At 35.6% G+C, this 18,351-nt stretch overlaps 1 protein-coding gene across 2 annotated transcripts in view; it reads right to left on the bottom strand.

Moving 5' to 3' along the window:
* Positions 1–375: 375 nt before the first annotated feature.
* The window catches only part of ppp3ccb (protein phosphatase 3, catalytic subunit, gamma isozyme, b), a 55,086-nt gene continuing 37,110 nt past the window's right edge, over positions 376–18,351 (bottom strand). The window contains exons 7-14 of one of the 2 annotated variants that reach the window (XM_056466367.1): positions 18,106–18,183; positions 17,920–18,014; positions 15,489–15,614; positions 15,207–15,284; positions 13,137–13,221; positions 10,903–11,000; positions 7,555–7,581; positions 376–3,109 (exon numbers count right to left, since the gene is read on the bottom strand). In XM_056466367.1, coding sequence (XP_056322342.1) covers positions 2,934–3,109; positions 7,555–7,581; positions 10,903–11,000; positions 13,137–13,221; positions 15,207–15,284; positions 15,489–15,614; positions 17,920–18,014; positions 18,106–18,183 — 763 coding nt within the window. In that variant the 3' untranslated portion in view covers positions 376–2,933. The remainder of the gene's footprint in view (positions 3,110–7,554; positions 7,582–10,902; positions 11,001–13,136; positions 13,222–15,206; positions 15,285–15,488; positions 15,615–17,919; positions 18,015–18,105; positions 18,184–18,351) is intronic. The other variant, XM_056466368.1, reaches the window with a different exon arrangement.

Here is an 18,351-nt window from a genome sequence, read left to right on the forward strand (position 1 = left end):
GAATTCTTTATCTCATGTGATACAATCTCAGGCTTGCTAGGCATGCGCTTGTGTGTGTGTGTGGGCCGTGTTCAGACAGGTAACAATACACTAGCTGTCCTTCAAGCACAGAATGTTCAAAATGTGTGCGTCGTAATCAGTGAAAACCTTGACGAGCACAGACTTGGATAAAGAGGAGAAAATGACAAAGCTGGTCTTACAAAACACTAGTGTGCCATCAATCAGCCACTCAAACAGTAAAAGCAGCTGCAATATAGAGGGAGAAGAATCTGGAAACAGTCCAATTTCCAAAACAACACAATTCAAGACAGGAAAATAAAGAAACGACACCAGTTTTTTTTTCCCCAACATTTTTTGTATTTCATTTTACTTTCGTTTTTCTTTTTTTAAATGGAGCGATACATCAACATAAATCAAGATTTATAGAGGCCTCGCAATACAAGTACTTGACACAAACTCCTCCGCCATCCTCTTTTATTAGCTATTAAGAAAGAAACAAAACAAAAAAAAAATGAAATCAAAATGTCTAAACATTGTGTAGATTCTGCAAGATATGTTTGGAATTTGTAACAGAAGCCCTCCTAAATAGGGGTCGGTGGTCCGAACGCCCCCCAATTCCTCTCCAATATCAAACAAAAACCTCCCTTCCAGACCCAAAACCCACACCAGACATCCGCTTTTAAATTAAACATGAAGGAAACTAAACAAAACAATAGTTTGCTGAGGCTCATTACATAAAACAAAAGACTTGAAGACAAACACTTAAAAAGAGGACACGAAAAGGTGGTCATGGGGTCAACTTTTGGTACCTGTTTGAGGGTGTAGGCCTCTCTCAGGTTGTTGTTTTATATCGCAAACAGTAAAGCATTAAATTAAACGAGGCGGGTTTTTTTTCTTTTCGTTAAAGAGTGTCTACACGACTACGCCGATTGAGCGCTCGCCTCTTCTCAAGTGAATGGAGAGGCAACGATCAAATACAATCAGCAGATTTATTTTTTTTGTTGTTTTTGTTTTTTAAATGATAAAGCCATATATTACATTAAAACACTGATTTTCTTTTCTTTGGATGAGAGAGTTACTTTTAAATACATTAATGATAACATGCAGGTTTCCCCTCGCCGAGTCTCGTTTTAAGATGTGCACCACGTAAAATGGAGTTTAGCGCAAGCAAGTCCTGAACCGCTTGCGGCGTTAAATAAAATGAAAAAATACATGCGAGCGACAGTCTCGATGCCTGCGCGCAGGACTCTTGCTATAGTTATTAGCATGGCACATGACCTCAAACGTGTAACGTACAGGACGTCAGAGTCTTAGCGCAGTGAAATCTCCAGCCGCTGGATTTTACGCAATGATAACAGTACAGTGTAGAAAACGAAAAAGCAAAACAAAAGATCTGAAAAGACGATTTGGTAAACAGTTCTTGCAAATTCTGTTCTTCTCAAAACACACAGCACAGTAAAAGCATTCAAAAGAACGTCGCTTTGCTTCAGGTAAAAGCAAAGATGAGGCTTTAGTCAATCATATGCGTGGAAAATGGTCCACTCTAGAGAATACAGGCGCAGCTATAGAAATACTAGCGCTGAAGATACTTACAAGTGTGTTGATAGGTACAAAATAAGATCTAATTAAATGAGTTTTAACATTTAAAACATCCAACTTGTGGGCTAGAATTGTTTTGTAGAAACAGAAAATAAAAAAGGCAAGAGAAAGAAGATTTTCAGATTAACAAGTTTCATATATGTTGAGATCTAAGGCATGTATGCGCAAGTTCTGAAATGTATAACCTCACCCTGGCTATTTAACGCACATTGTATGGGATTCGTTTGACTGCTTAAGCAGTTAGGCAAAAAAAAAAAAAACAAAGTGTAAAATCATGCCTTAACAACTGTAGTATTGGTGAAACATCTAAAAGTGAGCAGAATTAGGCCAAAGACTGATAAAAGCGTGACTAGAAAATGGAGGGAGAAAGTAAACAAAAAACATGCAGACGCGATTGCTCCTCCTACCATCCTTCCTGATTTTTTGGGGGGATGGTTTTTGCTTTTACCGCCGTTTGATTACGAATGAGTGCAGTTTGAGTTATGAACAGGAAAAAGAAAACAAATGAAACTAAGTAAACATCATGTTTGGTAGGGAACACTTGAAAATGTACACGTACGTATAAATGTGTCAACACTTGTTATTAATGCACTCCCCTTAGCTATAATTGGCATTATGAAGATATTTTCCCACATATGGTTTCAATAACAAAACTTCTTTTTTTGTTTGATTTGCTTTAACAATTATCATTCTTGCTTTGGGTATTCACAAATATAATGATTACATAATTAAAACATTCAATATAATTATATCGGGCCAAGAATTCATTTGCTGAGAGCACAAACAATGATAAAGCAAGTCTTAGTTAAAAAAAAAAAAAAAAAAAAAAAAGAAACGGAAAAAGAAAAACCGTCAGAAGTAAATCTAATTTATAAATGCAAATTTACAAAATGGATTGTATTTTTTTTGTTTGTTTTTCTTTTTAAACTACAGAATCTAAGATGACCTTACACCACCCCAACGCTATGTCTATATATATATATTCTGTATTTTATGTACACATGTAATATTCCATCATGTAGGTATTCATTCATCTCAATTTCATCCCACCGTTACAGATCTTAAATTTCTTATCATCTATAATCAATAAATAAATAAGAACCATGGTTTGTTTTTTCACTACGCCCTCTTCATGGTATTGTGCGATTCTCCCCGAAATGGTCCAGGAGATTTTAGCATGTAGGGGGCATCACCTCTACCAAAAAGAGAGAGAATGAGAGGGGAAAAAAAAAAGAGAGAGAGACAGACAGAGAGAAGAAAATAAAACAAAAATAAAAAAACAAAAGAGACAGAAAGGAAAGGATGAGGGAGAGCGCTAGGTAGCTGCTAGTTTACTACGCCTGTGCGTTGGTGCCATTCTTGTCGGGGGAATTGGCTGCGTTGATGGAGTTGGCAGTGCCGTCTGGCTGCTTGGTGTCCCTGCGTGGAGGCATTCGCTCGTTTATCCGGTCCAGTCCGCGTGCTTCCTCGAAGCTTTGGATCTTGTGTTGAGGATTGAAGCCTTGGATAGCTGCAAGTATGGAAGGAGGATGTTAGATGACATGAAGTGGCTGATCAATAATAAAAATGTTAGTTTTGGATCTTTTAGGTATCCTTGTGCATATTGTGTGAATATTACAGTGCATGATAGTGAAAGTTATTGAACTGAACTAGGCTTGACTTTAAGACTTGTGGCTATATTTTCACTCCAAAATCACATTGTCATCTGAAGTACATGAAGTTAATTAGTGTTGTTTTAATCCCCCGAGACCTTCCTTCATCTTAGGAACATAAGTTACGATTTTTAGCTGAAATCCGAGAGCTCCCTCATCCTCCGTTGACAGTGATGGTCTTCCGGAGTCATTCAAAGATCAGAAAAGGAACCAAAAACTTTTCATGTGACTTCAACTGTTCAACTGAAACCATACAAAGCTATAAGAACACTTTTGTGCACCAAAAAACCTGTAAAAACGACTTCTCTTTCACAACAGATCAGCGAGTGTGATTATTAGGAGCAATACAACATACTGCCATTACAATCAGCAGTGCAACATGCAAGAGCCTATAGTGGTGTTTAGGCACACAAAAATGTTCTTGGAGCTTTGTATGATTACAGTTGAACAACTGAATTTACATGGAATGTTTTGACAATGATTTTGGTTCCTTGTCTGTACTTTGAACTTTGTCTTGGGAACCATTGCTGTCTATGGAGGAGAAAGCTCTTGAATTTTATCTAAAACATCTTTGTTTTGAAGATGAAAAAAGGTTTCAGAGGATTGGAACGGCATGAGGGCGAGTAATTAACTACAGAATATTTAAGTATATTTTTACATTTATTCAATCAGCAAACAAATTTAACCAAAGTGACTTAAAAGGTGCTTCCTTTATCCTCATTTGTTAGTACATTTATTCAGTATATGCATAAATAGTATTTCAAAATAGATTTTTTTTACTACCTTTTTACAGTACATGCTTAATAATCTTTATTTGGGAACAAAACACACAACATCATTCTTCCCATACTAGTGTCTACTATATTTAAAAAAAAAACGTTCTATGTAGAACATATTCCAGCTAATAAATGATAAAAATTGGCAGCCAATCAAAAGAGAGTGTAAGCATTTAAAGCTGCAGGGAACGATTATGACTGGGGTGTGCACTACTGCATTTATTCTTAGTGTGAATGGGGATTCCTTTTTTGGGGAATGTGCCATGACTTATATTACAAAGCAACAAATGCCAAAAAAGGGGAACATGAAAAACAGTGCACACATTTGCTTTCATGCCAAATGAGATAAACGTGTATGTATAGTGCAATAAAACACAAACCGTTTCACCTCAAGGACATTTGTCTAGGCTTGACGTTTATAATAAATGTGGTTTACAGTGATGATAATTTGATCGTTTCACACATATTAGAGAAACAAAAATAAGTTCACAATGTTTGTAAACATTTAATTAAGGGCTAAATGTATCAGTACTTATACTGAGATATACATGTTTTTCTCGAAATAATGACGTTTTGTGATTTACAGTAAAGTGAATTTTATTTTCCAGAAAACACCTCTTCCCCCTCCAAGCCAAATAGTGAAGCCATACATCAGTATGGACCTCTATCTATGGTTCAGAATGCATCGAGATGGAATTAATCAGTGGATTAAGATTCAACGTTTAACCATAATCTGCATCACCATGAAATCTGGTTTTAAACATTGATGTGTAAACCGACATGATAGAGAACACTATTTGATAATTGTGCACAATCACAGAAAGCTGAATCTCTGATTTTAGCATTTTTTGTGCTTGGATGGACAGAAAGAAATCCTCAATCTTGCCGAGTATCCTAAAACACTGTTAGTTACATCTATAGTGAATCCTAATATAGAAGACACGTGTATCCCCATATTGGATCCAATCTTCTTTAAAAAAAACTCTTATTTAGATTAAAAGTGAACGGGGAATAGAAGTATTGCAATTAATATTCTGTTATTTATTTATTACTGTTCTATTATTTGTTATATTCTATTAATTTAGTTAAAACTATGCAGTGTTACTTTTTGTACCAAATACCAGGCAAACATAAAACACTTTGCTCACCCCAGATTTTATTACAATAAAAAAATTAACCAATACGGTGCACAAATAGTTTAATATAATTTTAACTGCGCATTTAAACTCAACTCAACTTGAACTTAATTAGATCTGAACCTTTACAGCCACTGAAGTAGCACAACTACTAAAAGTGGGATGTTCTTCCACAAAAAGATGAAATAAAGCTAAATATACCAATCAGGCAGTTGAGACGAGTGGAAAGACAAGTCAAGGGCGTGCAGTAAAGCTTCAACTAGTTTAGATAGCAATAACCAGAAAATCTAATGTACTGTATGTCAAGCCTGACCTTAAAGGCAAAATGAGGTCTAGATTTGAGTTTATTTGTGTGCTTGTTGGTTGGTCAGGAAGTGAAACTGATAAAAACAAAGATTCAGTCTCCTGCTGTGGTCGGCTCACACCCCTGCCTCCGGCTTCCCCTCTATAAACAGCTGTGACTGAAACGCTTGTATTCATGATTGTGAGAAATTTCTGAAACGTCCTTTACTGTCAGCCACATCTATCAATTTCACCATGAGTTAAAAAGATAGTTCGCTCAAAATCAAATGCAATCATTTAGTCATCCTCAAGTCACTCAAGTCAAACTGACATTCTTTTGAGGAACACAAGAAAAGGACGAAGTTTTGAAACATTTACGGTTAATACTGTGAAAATCCAAATCATTTTTATCATTGTCTGGATGCATTCGTCAAAAATATATTGTGTTCCATGGAAGAGTCATATAGGGTTAGACTAAAGGTCAGTAAATGATTACAATTAGTTTTGGGTGAACTACTCTTAATTGTGTTTGTTTACCCCCCAAAAATTGTGTAATTAAATTACATTCAAGCTTCGGTCATCATCAAAGACAGCAATGGTCCTGAGATGGTCCAAAGAATGACCATAAACATGCTCAAAACACATCATATCCTTTCAGTGGTTCAACTGGAATATAATCAAGCTACAACAACACATTTGTGCACACACAAAAAGAAAATAACTACTTTACTAAACAGTTTCTTCTCATTGGCGTCAGTATAGGGGGCATGTTCACATGTCGCACTGCTGACGTATTACCTAGGATGCTCCTGTAACTGGTTTCAAACAGAGTAAGTTGCACAGGGGTATGTGTCAATGCACAGTGCTTGTAAACACGCACAATATACTGACACTGAGGAAAGGAAACGTTTGAATAAAGTCATTTTTTTGTGTGCGCACAAAAGTATTCTCGTAGCTTTATAATATATATGGTTTGTTTAGAAAAACATTTCTTTTTTTCACTGGACTTTCAACTAATTGGGAACCATTGGGTTTATAAAAGATGAGGTGCTTTGAAATTAAATCTAAATTATGTAAAGTTGTGTTTAGAAGAAAAACAAATGTTTCAAGTGCTTGGAAGAACAAGAGTAATTAATAACAATTTTCATTTTGGGTGAACTAACACCAAGTTAGTACATCAACACAGACCCGAATATAAGCAAGTTAGTGTGATCACTAATGTGATTATAGCTCAACAAACAAATAGTTGGAATTGAGGGAGTTATATTTCAGACAAGATTGCGTTGGTGTTTTTTTGTGTGTTTGTTTTTGTTTTGCCAACAAATGTAAGCCCGATCAAAAAGTTTGAACGGCTCAGAACAATTCTACAATGTTTAGTTACTGAATTAAGCGTAGAGCGTAGGTCAATAATTTAACAATCCATTCAGAAAGACAGTCACTTGCTTGGGGTCCAAATAAATCATCTGTGTTGAACAAATGATTTTAATGACGATTCAGTGAATCAATCATTATACAAGTACTTGTCGCCCCCTACTGGCAGTTTTAATGTCATTTGTTTATCAGGTTACACTTTACAGTGAGTTTAATGTTAGTTATTGTATGTACTAACAAGAGCTAGGAAGCAACAATACATTTATTATTCATAGTTCAACATTATTAAAATCCAGTTACGTTGCTTAAAATTTGCATTGACTGATGTTAACAAAAGATGAATACTGTAATAAATGTATTGATCACTGTTTCTTCATGCTAGTGAACACATTGACTAACATTAAATAATAGAATTGTAAAGTGTTACCATTTATCACACTATAAAAAGAAGTAAAACTGAGATAAATTGTACAATAATTAACTTCATCATTAAATGCAAACAAATGAAAATAAAAAACAAACGACACAAAGGAACAGCACACAACACCTCAACGTGCAAATCAAACAAAAGTGCTAGCTGTAAACGTAACAAGCACGTGAAATCACACAAACACAGATTAAAATGAAGACACCGGCGACTACAAAAGGACAAGATGCACACGAAGGACAGGCAGTTAATCACAGGGGGAGGGTGACAGACAGACAACACAGAGAAGGTTTCACAGATGTCTTGCATACCTCGTGCTTCCTCTGCTTCTACGGTGGCTGTGTAAGCATGAGTAGTAGTGCCATGCCCAAAACGAACGGGGAAAGAAAGTGAGTCAAGTTATCAATGCAATCACAAGTCCATTCAATCCCCCTCCCCGTTTCCCATTCATTCATCTTCCCCATCCCACCATCAGCCCAAATGCTTTACATGCCAACACAGGAAGAAACTTGAGAGGTTAGTTTAGTTGCTTCATCTGGGACATAAACAGATCTCAAGACTGCTTTTTTTTTTTTTTTTTTCTGGTGAGGTTTGTTTTCGAGAAACCATGCTTTTGAACCTGAGATGCAAAGGCCTTCTGAACCACTCTTGACATGAATGAGTCTATTTTTATAGCTGAAGGTATACAACAGCCAAACAAGGAGAGGCTTTCTCCATAAAAAAAAAATGCATGCAACGTACTGTATACTCTTGATGACAGCTTATTTGTGGCTTTCACAGGAAGATGAGAGGCAAGACAGTTTTGAGCAATGTGTAGTTTTACTGTTAATTTCAGCTACTGAAGAGCTTTTTTTTGTTTTCATCCCCTCCCCCAGTGCTACAGAAACTGTTTTGCTTCATTGTTCCTTGACATTTCGCCTAAAAAAGAGGGTCAATGAATTTAAAGGGACAGTTCACTCAAAACCGAACACTCACGGTTACATCCATGATGTAGGTGAATTCATTAGAACATTAAAGAGGACCTTTGATGTTCAGGTTTTGTTTGTTTTGCTTCATAAAACCTCAGCGTATCGTCAAGAGTCATGGTTATTAGTGTTTATATGAATTTATGGCTTTTTGTAGCTCAAGTTAAGTGCTGGTAGCACTTGAGTCCCCATGAGACCACAATTTTAGCTAAAAATCCTCTTTAATGTTCTGCTAGTGGCCTGAGGTGAGCACATTTTGATTTTTGGGTGAACCATCCCTTTAGTGGCTATTTTTTTTTAGAAAATAGTCATGTTGGCATCCACCTATTAATTATGTGCATTTTGAAATACTACATTAACAAATGATAAAAGTGAAACACAAAGTGTAATTTAAAAAATGTGCATTTAAATTTGTGCACAACTGAGTAGGATAAATGTTTTATCCGGTAAGAAAACAATCCTGAATAAACTGTAATATGCGCATCAAAAAGCATCAAAAAAGTAATGTGATTGTGTTATTAGGGATCATGTAATGATTTAAAAAGAAATGGTGCAATAGATGGCATTAAATGGACAAACCAGTGGACTGACCACATTGTGTTTTGGTCATTATAAAATGCCTCAGCCAAAGCCCATCAAAGTGGTTCAGTATTATTGCCTCCCAGTCTTGAGCATCTCATGACATGAAACAGTGTTGTCTAAAACTGAATATAGACATGTCTGAAAACTTGGCATTTTTTTGTAATTGAATCCAAAAAAAACTAAAACATTTTCATCCCAAATTTGACAGAAATGACATCTGTACTTTACAGAAACAACTGTAATTGTGTGTACAAAACTGTGGTAGTCTGTTTCAGGTACAATTTACAATTCTTTACAATTCTGACTTCACATCTCACAGTTCTGAAAAAGAATTAAAAAATCTGATTTGCAATTTAAACTCAGAATTGAGAGAGACACAAAGGTCTGAATTCAGGCTTTCTGCAAAATTAATCCAAGTCAAATTTTAGACAATTTAAGACCCTTAAGGATGAAATTTTAGACTTATATAGTGTTAAAGACTTAGAATTTTACCAAATTGCCTGGTATTATCATAAGGAATAGTGTAATTTTTAGTTTTTTTCCATGATTAGGAAATTTGCTGTAAAAATGTCTAACAGCTGTTGTGAAAAAACTTAAATATAAAAAACAAGGTTTTATTGAGAAGCATTGTTAGTCAATGGATGGATGTCTGCCTGACTGAGTAGCTTTACTTAGGCGAAGCAAAATAAAGACCTGTTTAAAATGATTTAAGACCTACAAAGTGGGAAGATGACTTAAGGAATCTAGTTCCCCCCCACACTGTTTATTTATTTATTTATTATTATATTTCACCTTGTACTATCTACTATTTTTTATGTACTTTGTTCATGTAGATGTTTGAGTTGCTGTGTTAAGATCTTCAGTTTATGAGAGTTAAACTTTTTTTTTAATTCAATAAAAAGACAATAAAAAAAGTCATATACTCAATAAAAATCCATTAAATATAGCTAATTCAGCAGGTAGGCGCCTATAGAACTGTAGAAATAATGGTGTTGCCTTGGTTACTGCAGTAACCAAAAGCAGCATGATGTCAAATCTGGTAGGATTTAATTGATTTCATAAACAACACAGCATCCTGATTTTGGCAGATTTAATTCAGGCAAACTTTAGCATGCAACATTGCAACATTGCATAATTAAAAAGATCAAATTTAATACCTTGCAAAATAGCATTTAAGACTTTAATACTTTTTAAGAGCCTTAAATTTCTCTACATTGATAAATACTTTTTGAGACCCCACGGACACCGGTACTAATACCTATAACACAATATTTCAGTAAATATTAAACAATATTAAAGTCTTAATATAAATATATTTAATATTAAATATTAAATCAATTTAATATATTAAAGGCCTAAAAATAATGTTTAGGTAATTTAAGATATAAAGACTTTTAGACCAAGCAGACACCCTGGAATTGTGGACAATAATAAAAAAAAAAAAAAAACTGGAGAATTTTGATAATATTTCAATTTAGATGGTCTCTCTTGAAATTCTGAATAAAATTTCTTGCAAAAAAAGAAAAAGAAAACAATTCCAAGTTTGGAATGTCAAAACTGTGAGACACAAACTCAAACTTCTGCAAAGAAAGCTCCCATTTAAGCTTCTTTTAGATTAATGCTATAATCAGAATTGCACCACGTTTCATCGAAAACAAACCTGCTCGTGTTAATGTGTTTGTTAGTAGAAGGGACGTTCGGGATGCAGCAGGCTGGTAAGTTTGTACAGTGAAGGCCTTGAGAGAAAGGATGGCACACCGACAGGCACTAGCTAAATCGGGTCATATTGCGTCACAGTTATAAGATCACGGAGCCCCTCTCACTGTGAAAGCATCACCCGCAGCGGCTCTTTGGCACTTTGCTGCCATCTCTGCAGCGCTTGGAAGTCGAAACAGGTTGATTGAAAATCATGACCAAACCCAGATCTTAATTTGAGGAACGGGCGAGCTGCACGGTGAGAGAGGTCCAGGCGATTGACAGAAACAGAGAAATGGAGAGACAGAAAGATTGAGAGAAAGAGTGTGAGAGGGTAGCAGGGGTTTGGTGGAGAGCAGGTTTGGTCCTCCACAGCAGCGCAGACAGAGCTGAAGGAGGCACGGGGGAGAGACTCACCGCTCTGGAGGGTCTGACGGCCCCCTGACAGCACACCCAGAGGCAGCATCCCAGTGGGGGTCAAGCCCTTTAACTGCAGCACGCTCTCATTCTCCTCTCTGGAAGAAAACAAAAACATGCATGCATGGTTAAAAGATGGTGACAATGTCAGATAGTGTTTAGTTTAAAATGGAGGGTAATGAAAGGGACAGATTTGAAGAGAAAGTTCATCCAAAACGAACATTTATTTGGTCTATATTTATTCTTTTGGTGAAGACATAACATTTTGAAGCATGTCTACAACCAGACTGTTGACAATAGCCATTCACTTACTCTGTGGCGAACTAAAATGAGGAAATCAATGGTTCAGAATATCTTTTGTTCTCAAAATAAGAGAGAAACTCATAGAGGTTTGGAGGAAAGTGGAGGAAGAGTAAAATGACTGGATTAACTTTTCTTTTCGGGTTTATGAATTCATATCAGTTTCAAACAGGAGTTCAAAATAGCAATAAAAAAAACTCTTGCTGGTTTCATGTGGTTCTGAAACTATTATCTCATTTTCAGTTCCAGTTGAATGTAATGTGAAGTGAGCAGATCAACAAAATGTTCTTTAAACGTTGAGCTATATTGAGTTGTGTGTACAAATTAAGAAAGCTTTTATTCAAATGCCATTTTTCCCCATTTGATCAATTATTATTGGGTTTTAGGGTTGACATTACAATCTGAACTAGCCTTGCCTCACAAAAAGAGCACATTATGTGACTTAGGCTTGTTACTTTATTCTGGAATTCAAGTAAGAATAAAAACTACCACATCAAGGTTAACAGTAACATAAATATACAGGATATATCTCCCAATTAGGTAACCTTTAGGGGATCCAAATTAATGTTTACATTTTTTAATTTTCCAATTGAAAACATTTAAAATATTTTTACATACATTGTTTTAACAGTATGTTATATCATTTACACATGAAAAGACATATACACTCACCGGCCACTTTATTAGGTACACATTACTAGTACTGGGTTGGACCCCTTTTGCCTTCAGAACCACATCCCAACAGTACTCTTTTGGGTCATGGTCAGCAACAATACTCAGGTAGGCTGTGGCGTTGACACGATGCTCAATTGGTGTTAATGGGCCCAAAGTGTGCCAAGAAAATATCCCCCACACCATTACACCACCACCCCCAGCCTAAACCGTTGATACAAAACAGGATAGATCCATGCTTTCATGTCGTTGACGTCAAATTCTGACCCTACAATCTGAATGTTGCAGCAGAAATCAAGACTCATCAGACCAGGCAACGTTTTTCTAATCTTCTATTGTCCAATTTTTGTGAGAATGGGTGAATTGTAGCCTCAGTTTCCTGTTCTTAGCTGTCAGAAGTGACACCCGGTGTGTTCTTCTGCTGCTGTAGCCCATCCGCCTTAAGGTTCAATGTGATAGGTATGCAGAAGAGCATCTCTAAACACACTATTTGTAATGAGTGGTTATTTGAGTTACTGTTCAGCTTGAACCAGTCTGGCCATTCTCCTCTGACAACAACAAGGCATTTGCGCCCACAGAATTGCCGCTCACTGGATATTTTCTCTTTTTCGGACCATTCTCTGTAAACCCTAAAGATGATTGTGCTTGAAAATCCCAGTAGATCAGCAGTTTCTGAAAAACTCAGACCAGCCCGTCTGGCACCAACAACCATGCTATGTTCAAAGTCACTTAAATCACCTTTCTTCCCCATTCGGATGATCTAACTTTAAACTGCAGCAGATCATCTTGACCATGTCTACATGCCTAAATGCATTGAGTTGCTGCCATGTGATTGTGTTAATGAGCAGTTGGACAGGTGTACCTAATAAAGTGGCCGGTGAGTGTAGATATGTATTTTTCAGCATAGAGTACAACACAACAATAGTTATTAATACGTTACATTTTGTTAATTATACTATATATTACTTTATTACAGTAATTTGTCTTTAATAAAATGGTAATAAAAATTACTGCCTTTAATATCATTTAAATATAACAACCCTAATAGAAAGTAAAATCCATAATCCTGCATATTCAATAATGACATTTTATACCACTAACAAATATTGTTCCTTTTTATTGTTCGTTTTTAAATGGCTTAGCATATTTTTGTGGTTGGTTTGTTTTACAGATTGAATGTCAGTGCAGAAAAAAGCACTGTGTGTGTGCAGAACCACAATCCATGAGGGGACTTGCTCTGTATGTGAAGGATTTATATTCACCTAAGAACAGAGAAAACTCTGGCCATCTTGCCAATGGCACGAATCTTATTTCGGATCACCTCCTTGCGGACTGCCGGGGCACCACCTGCCACAAACACGCACACACACAAACAAACAAGAACAGAGATAGAGATAGAAAAAATACAGTAAGATTCACTGAGGGTACACTGAGAACAGTTTTAAAATGCACACGTCTACTTGAGACCTTGTAAAACTAGTATAAATACGATAAGACAGATCATTACCTGCAAACGAGTCTTAATCTCACAGCTGGAGTCAAACATACTCCAGATCAAATGAGGCATTACATCCTGAACTCCCATAAGGAATAAATAAACCCCATTTCGAAACTCAGAGGCTCACAGACACACAGAGGAAGTGTGTCAGGCCAAGTTAAAATTATGCACCATTGAAAAAAAAAAAAAAAAAAAAAGGACAAATCAATCGGGCATCAAGAAGTGTAAATGGGACACTGTATTCCTTCATGACAGCTCTTCAGATGTGGGCTGGGGGCGTTTAGATCAGCTTCATCTGCTTTCAGTACAGCAGGAGAGAGGCTTCACTGTACTTCACAGCTCTTGCATTAAGAACACTAATTCATTTGCAATTACTGAAGCAACTGACTGGAGAGACCCAGATTGTCTCATGTAAACTGCCGAGGGCATGTTTGGCTAAAAAGCGATGATCATTTTAATGTATTGACTTTTTTTTAAGTCATGAGCACGTCTGAAAGATGAGATTTCTTGATACATTTCTACTTCATAGTAACATTTACAAACACCAAACTTCGAAGTTTTATTCATATTCTGAAGGTTTTTAGTTTTTTTTTTTTTACAAAAAGGATAAGACCATGCATAATATGGCCAGATTATATATACACATCAATTATATAAACACATTTTTTTTGCTGTGCACAGTATTTTCCGAGAGATAAAAAGAAATTCTCAAAACCTTACAGTTTGATATGTAAAAAATTCTATTTGACCTCCTCCAATGTTTAGATATTTTGTGTGCTAGGAATGTAAGAAAATTAGTGTACATTTATTAAAATATGCCTCATTTGAAGAAAACGTCTAATAGAAAAATGTTGCAATTATTATTGCAATCGACTGGGAAAGTATAACTTCATTTTTTATCCCCATTCACCTGTAGTCTGAAATAAAATGGAAACAAAAACAACAGCTTATCATGAAATGCTTCAAAACAGGTGAAACAAAGCAGGTAGCACTTAAAAAAAAAACAATAATAAATAAAAAAAATAAAAATAAAATAAAAATAAAAATAAAATAAAATCACACAATTAACGCTGAATTCATATTTAAAGCAACCCTCACACAAGAATATAGTGTCCTAAATGGAAATATATGGGTTATTCACTGAGGACTAATGCACATTAATCAGAGAACTATTATTTGATGAGAAGAGGGGCATGCTGGTATATATTTAACAGAGCTCAAATCCACACTGAGGAGACAAAAGAATAGAAAGGAAGACAACTTTTCAATGAGATGGCCAACTGAGCTCATTTTTTATATATATATAATATATTAAATAAGTGTTTTTTACAAAACAAAAAAAATGTTGACAAATTTATGATAAAACTATAACTTTTTTTTAAAAGTAAAAACATTTTGCTGTATTTCTGTTTGTTTTTATTATTATTATTATTATTATTATTATTATTATTATTATATCTTAATATGGTCATACAGAATTGATCAAAATAATGGCATTTGAAAACAAGAAAAAAAAAAACACTAGAAAAAAAAATGTGTTCAATTATCGCTCAGAAATTGCTAGTAACACTGAAATAAACATGAGAGATTAAAGTTGAAAGAATGAAATAGTATCCCCCTGAAGAGTACTCCAATCATTTCATCAAAAATTATTACTGTGAAGCTTTTTTTTTCCATTCATTGAGCCCTAAAAGCTTAGCAATTTTGCAGTAATTTCTACAGTTTTCCTAATTTCATGTAGACCTACCACAGAGTGCTTATCTTAATTCATTAGCCGGTTAAAATGCGGAAGCTACAATGCTGAAAAGCTTCAATCACAGAATGAAGTTCTTACCTTCACAGGTGTCGTCTCCCTCTGACATGAGCTCATCATCTGAACAGATGTTCAACACGTTGACCAGCATCTCCGTTACTAGAAAATAAAAATGGTTACACATAAGCTTTCTGAACCACAAACCAGTCCTGTGTCTAAAATAATAATTCATTAAACACGCTTCATGATGTCCTTCCATCTTATAACTGTTTTGTCTGAATGTTCTATTGAGAATCAAAAACCATTTTACCAGCCAATGGACTTCAAAATTAAGATAAATAAATATTCCTGTTTGTTATTTACCTTTCTCCCCGACGAAGGGCAATGACCATGTGAAGACGTCCATGAAGTTGGGCAGCCAGTATGGATGAGGAGAGCAATTGAACTGCCGGATGTTCATCACGTTGTTCTCGTATTTCAACACAGCAGCTTGACGGATGAAATCGGAAAACATGTCAGAAACCCTTTTCTGATTGTGTATGACTGAACGCCCTAATATACTCACAGCAAAGTTCAGTTGCGATCGTCATTTATCGGTTGAAAAGAAGATTAAAATACCAGAGGAGAGCTATACTGATAGCAAACATCCAGAGCGACATTTAGATATAGCAACGCATAATGTTTTGCAGGTCACATTGTTTTTAGCCAATAATTCATAGATTTAAGAAGGGTTTTTTCTAGTGTCTTATAGGGCAGCATGATATTGAGAAAATATGCGATAACTGTTTTTCTTTTCCCTAGAGGAAATCTTCTGTATTACACTACCTGACAAAAGTCTTGTCGCCTATCCAAGTTTTAAAAACAACAAATAATAACTTGACTTATAGTTGATCATTTGGTGTCAGAAGTGGCTTGTATGAAAGGCAAAGGTCTCTAGATTACGCTTATTTTACCTAAATAAAATATGATCATGCCTTGATTTTTAACTATTTAATTAGGACAGCAACAGTATCCATACAGTACATATCTGCAAACTCAAATAACTCAAAGTCATCTGGAACAGCAATGAAAGCGTTCTTGCAGGACTCCCAGAGTTCATCAAGATTCTTTGGATTCATATTCAATTCCTCCATCTTACCCCAGACATGCTCAATAATGTTCATAGCTGGTGACTGGGCTGGCCAATCCTGGAGCACCTTGACCTTCTTTTTTTGCAGGAACAATGTTGTGGAGGCTGAAGTATGAGAAGGAGCGCTATCCTGCTGAAGAATTATCTTCTGTGGTTTGTAATGTAATGGGCAGCACACATGTCTTGATACCTCAGGCTGTTGATGTTGCCATAAACTCTGCAGATCTCTTGTACATAGTGAAGTCATACTGAATGTAACCCCAAACCATGATTTTTCCTTCACCAAACTTAACTGATTTCTCTGAGAATCCTGGGTTCATGCGTATTTCAATAGATCTTCTCCAGTATTTGGGATGATTAGGACGGAGTTCAACAGATGATTCATCTAAAAATATACCATTTGCCACTTTCCCCAAATGATCAACTAGAGGTTATTATTTGCTGCTCTTACCACTGGGATTGACGACAAGACCTCTGTCAGGTAGTGTACCTTTGTTATATTTTATATTACATTATACAATATTTAATTTACTTTTTATATTTTAAATATTATTTCCCTGGAGAATTGCCATTTATTAACCATTTTAAAATAAATGTATTAAATTGTAATGATCAGACTAAAAGACGTAATAGATATTTTCTGACTTAATTAAATCTACTTCAGTATTTTATTTTTTAAGAAGTGTCAAAGTGCAAACATTCAGACTTTAAAACACTATGAATGAGTGAAAATCTCAACAGATATTCTGATTCTGGCTGTTGTCATTTTCCTGTCATCTCACCTCCTGTCATTTTTATTTATTTTCAGCTCTAGGTTCACCTTTGGGTCACTCTAGCAGAACAGAACGTACTAAGGATGGGGAGGTGGGTATAAAGAAGCTAAGGCCCCATCTGATTAGTCAAATCTGGATAACTTTGCATGCATCAAAAAGTGAATGTCAGCTGAAATAAATTGAATTTCTCTGCGTTGAGGATATTGTGCATTGAACTACTGTGATATCGGTAATATTTCAATATTTTGTGCAGCTTTAGTGTCCTCAAGATGATGCAATTACATTTTATTGCACTTATTGTAAAAAAGCAAAAATATTTGGATGTTTCCTTGCAGTTTCCTTGTTAGTTAAGGATTTAAATTAAAAACCAGCTGTCCACCGTTTACATTTTATTCGTTTGTAATCAGGTATTTAAAAAAAAAAAAGCATGTCAAGATATGCATTTATACAACTTATGTATTGGTTATCAGCTTTCAAATATAAGATTTATCGGTATTGGCAAAAAATTTAAGTCAGTGCAACCCTACTTATTTACATAGCACTTTATATATAGCTAACACTTCAATTTCACATCAAGCTGCTTTTAGCATAGCAGAGAAAATGACCCAGAGAAGAATTCCAAGACCTACATTTACATATTACATAACTGCTACTGACAAATGATAGTTCTTTTGTTTATTGTAAATATATAGAATATATAGTCATCGTTTAGAATTTCAAGTTACATTTGTTCCTCAGTGCGTAATCGTAAATTACTTTACGATATACAAACTTGTATAATTATTAGGTGTATTAATTACACACTCAAATCATAAAAGAAAAGCATCATGATTAAAACGTACATTATGTTAGCATGATGGCACCGGCTCAAACGCTCCTCAAGAGCTCTTACCTTTATTGTTATACACGTCTAAGTAGTTTGGTGCAGAGAAGATTGTGATTAATGAGGGGAAGCCTGTCGTCTGACTTTTTCTGTACATTCGATACCTAAAGGGGTCAGTGAAATGGGACAGCAATTGTCAGCGAGGGCTCGTCCAAATAAGCAGAGAAACCGAAGTGTGGTGTGCAGTGAACTCACCCTGCATCTTGAGCTTCATGTGCTCTTATAACTGACAACAAGTTATTATTCATCAGAAAGTCACATACTGCAGGGTAACTGTTAAGAGGCGGAGAGAGAGGGAGATAGAGAGAGGGAGAGAGGGAGAGAGAGAGAGAGAGAGAGAGAGAGAGGTGTAATTAGCAACTCCAGCAGTCCATCAGTCAAAATGGCATGACTAACATTGAGAGGTGCGACTGTGAATGTGGACTGAGTAGGCAGCGATCA

This window comes from Danio aesculapii, chromosome 10, assembly GCF_903798145.1.
Source record: "Danio aesculapii chromosome 10, fDanAes4.1, whole genome shotgun sequence".
In the NCBI taxonomy this organism is placed as follows: domain Eukaryota; kingdom Metazoa; phylum Chordata; class Actinopteri; order Cypriniformes; family Danionidae; genus Danio; species Danio aesculapii.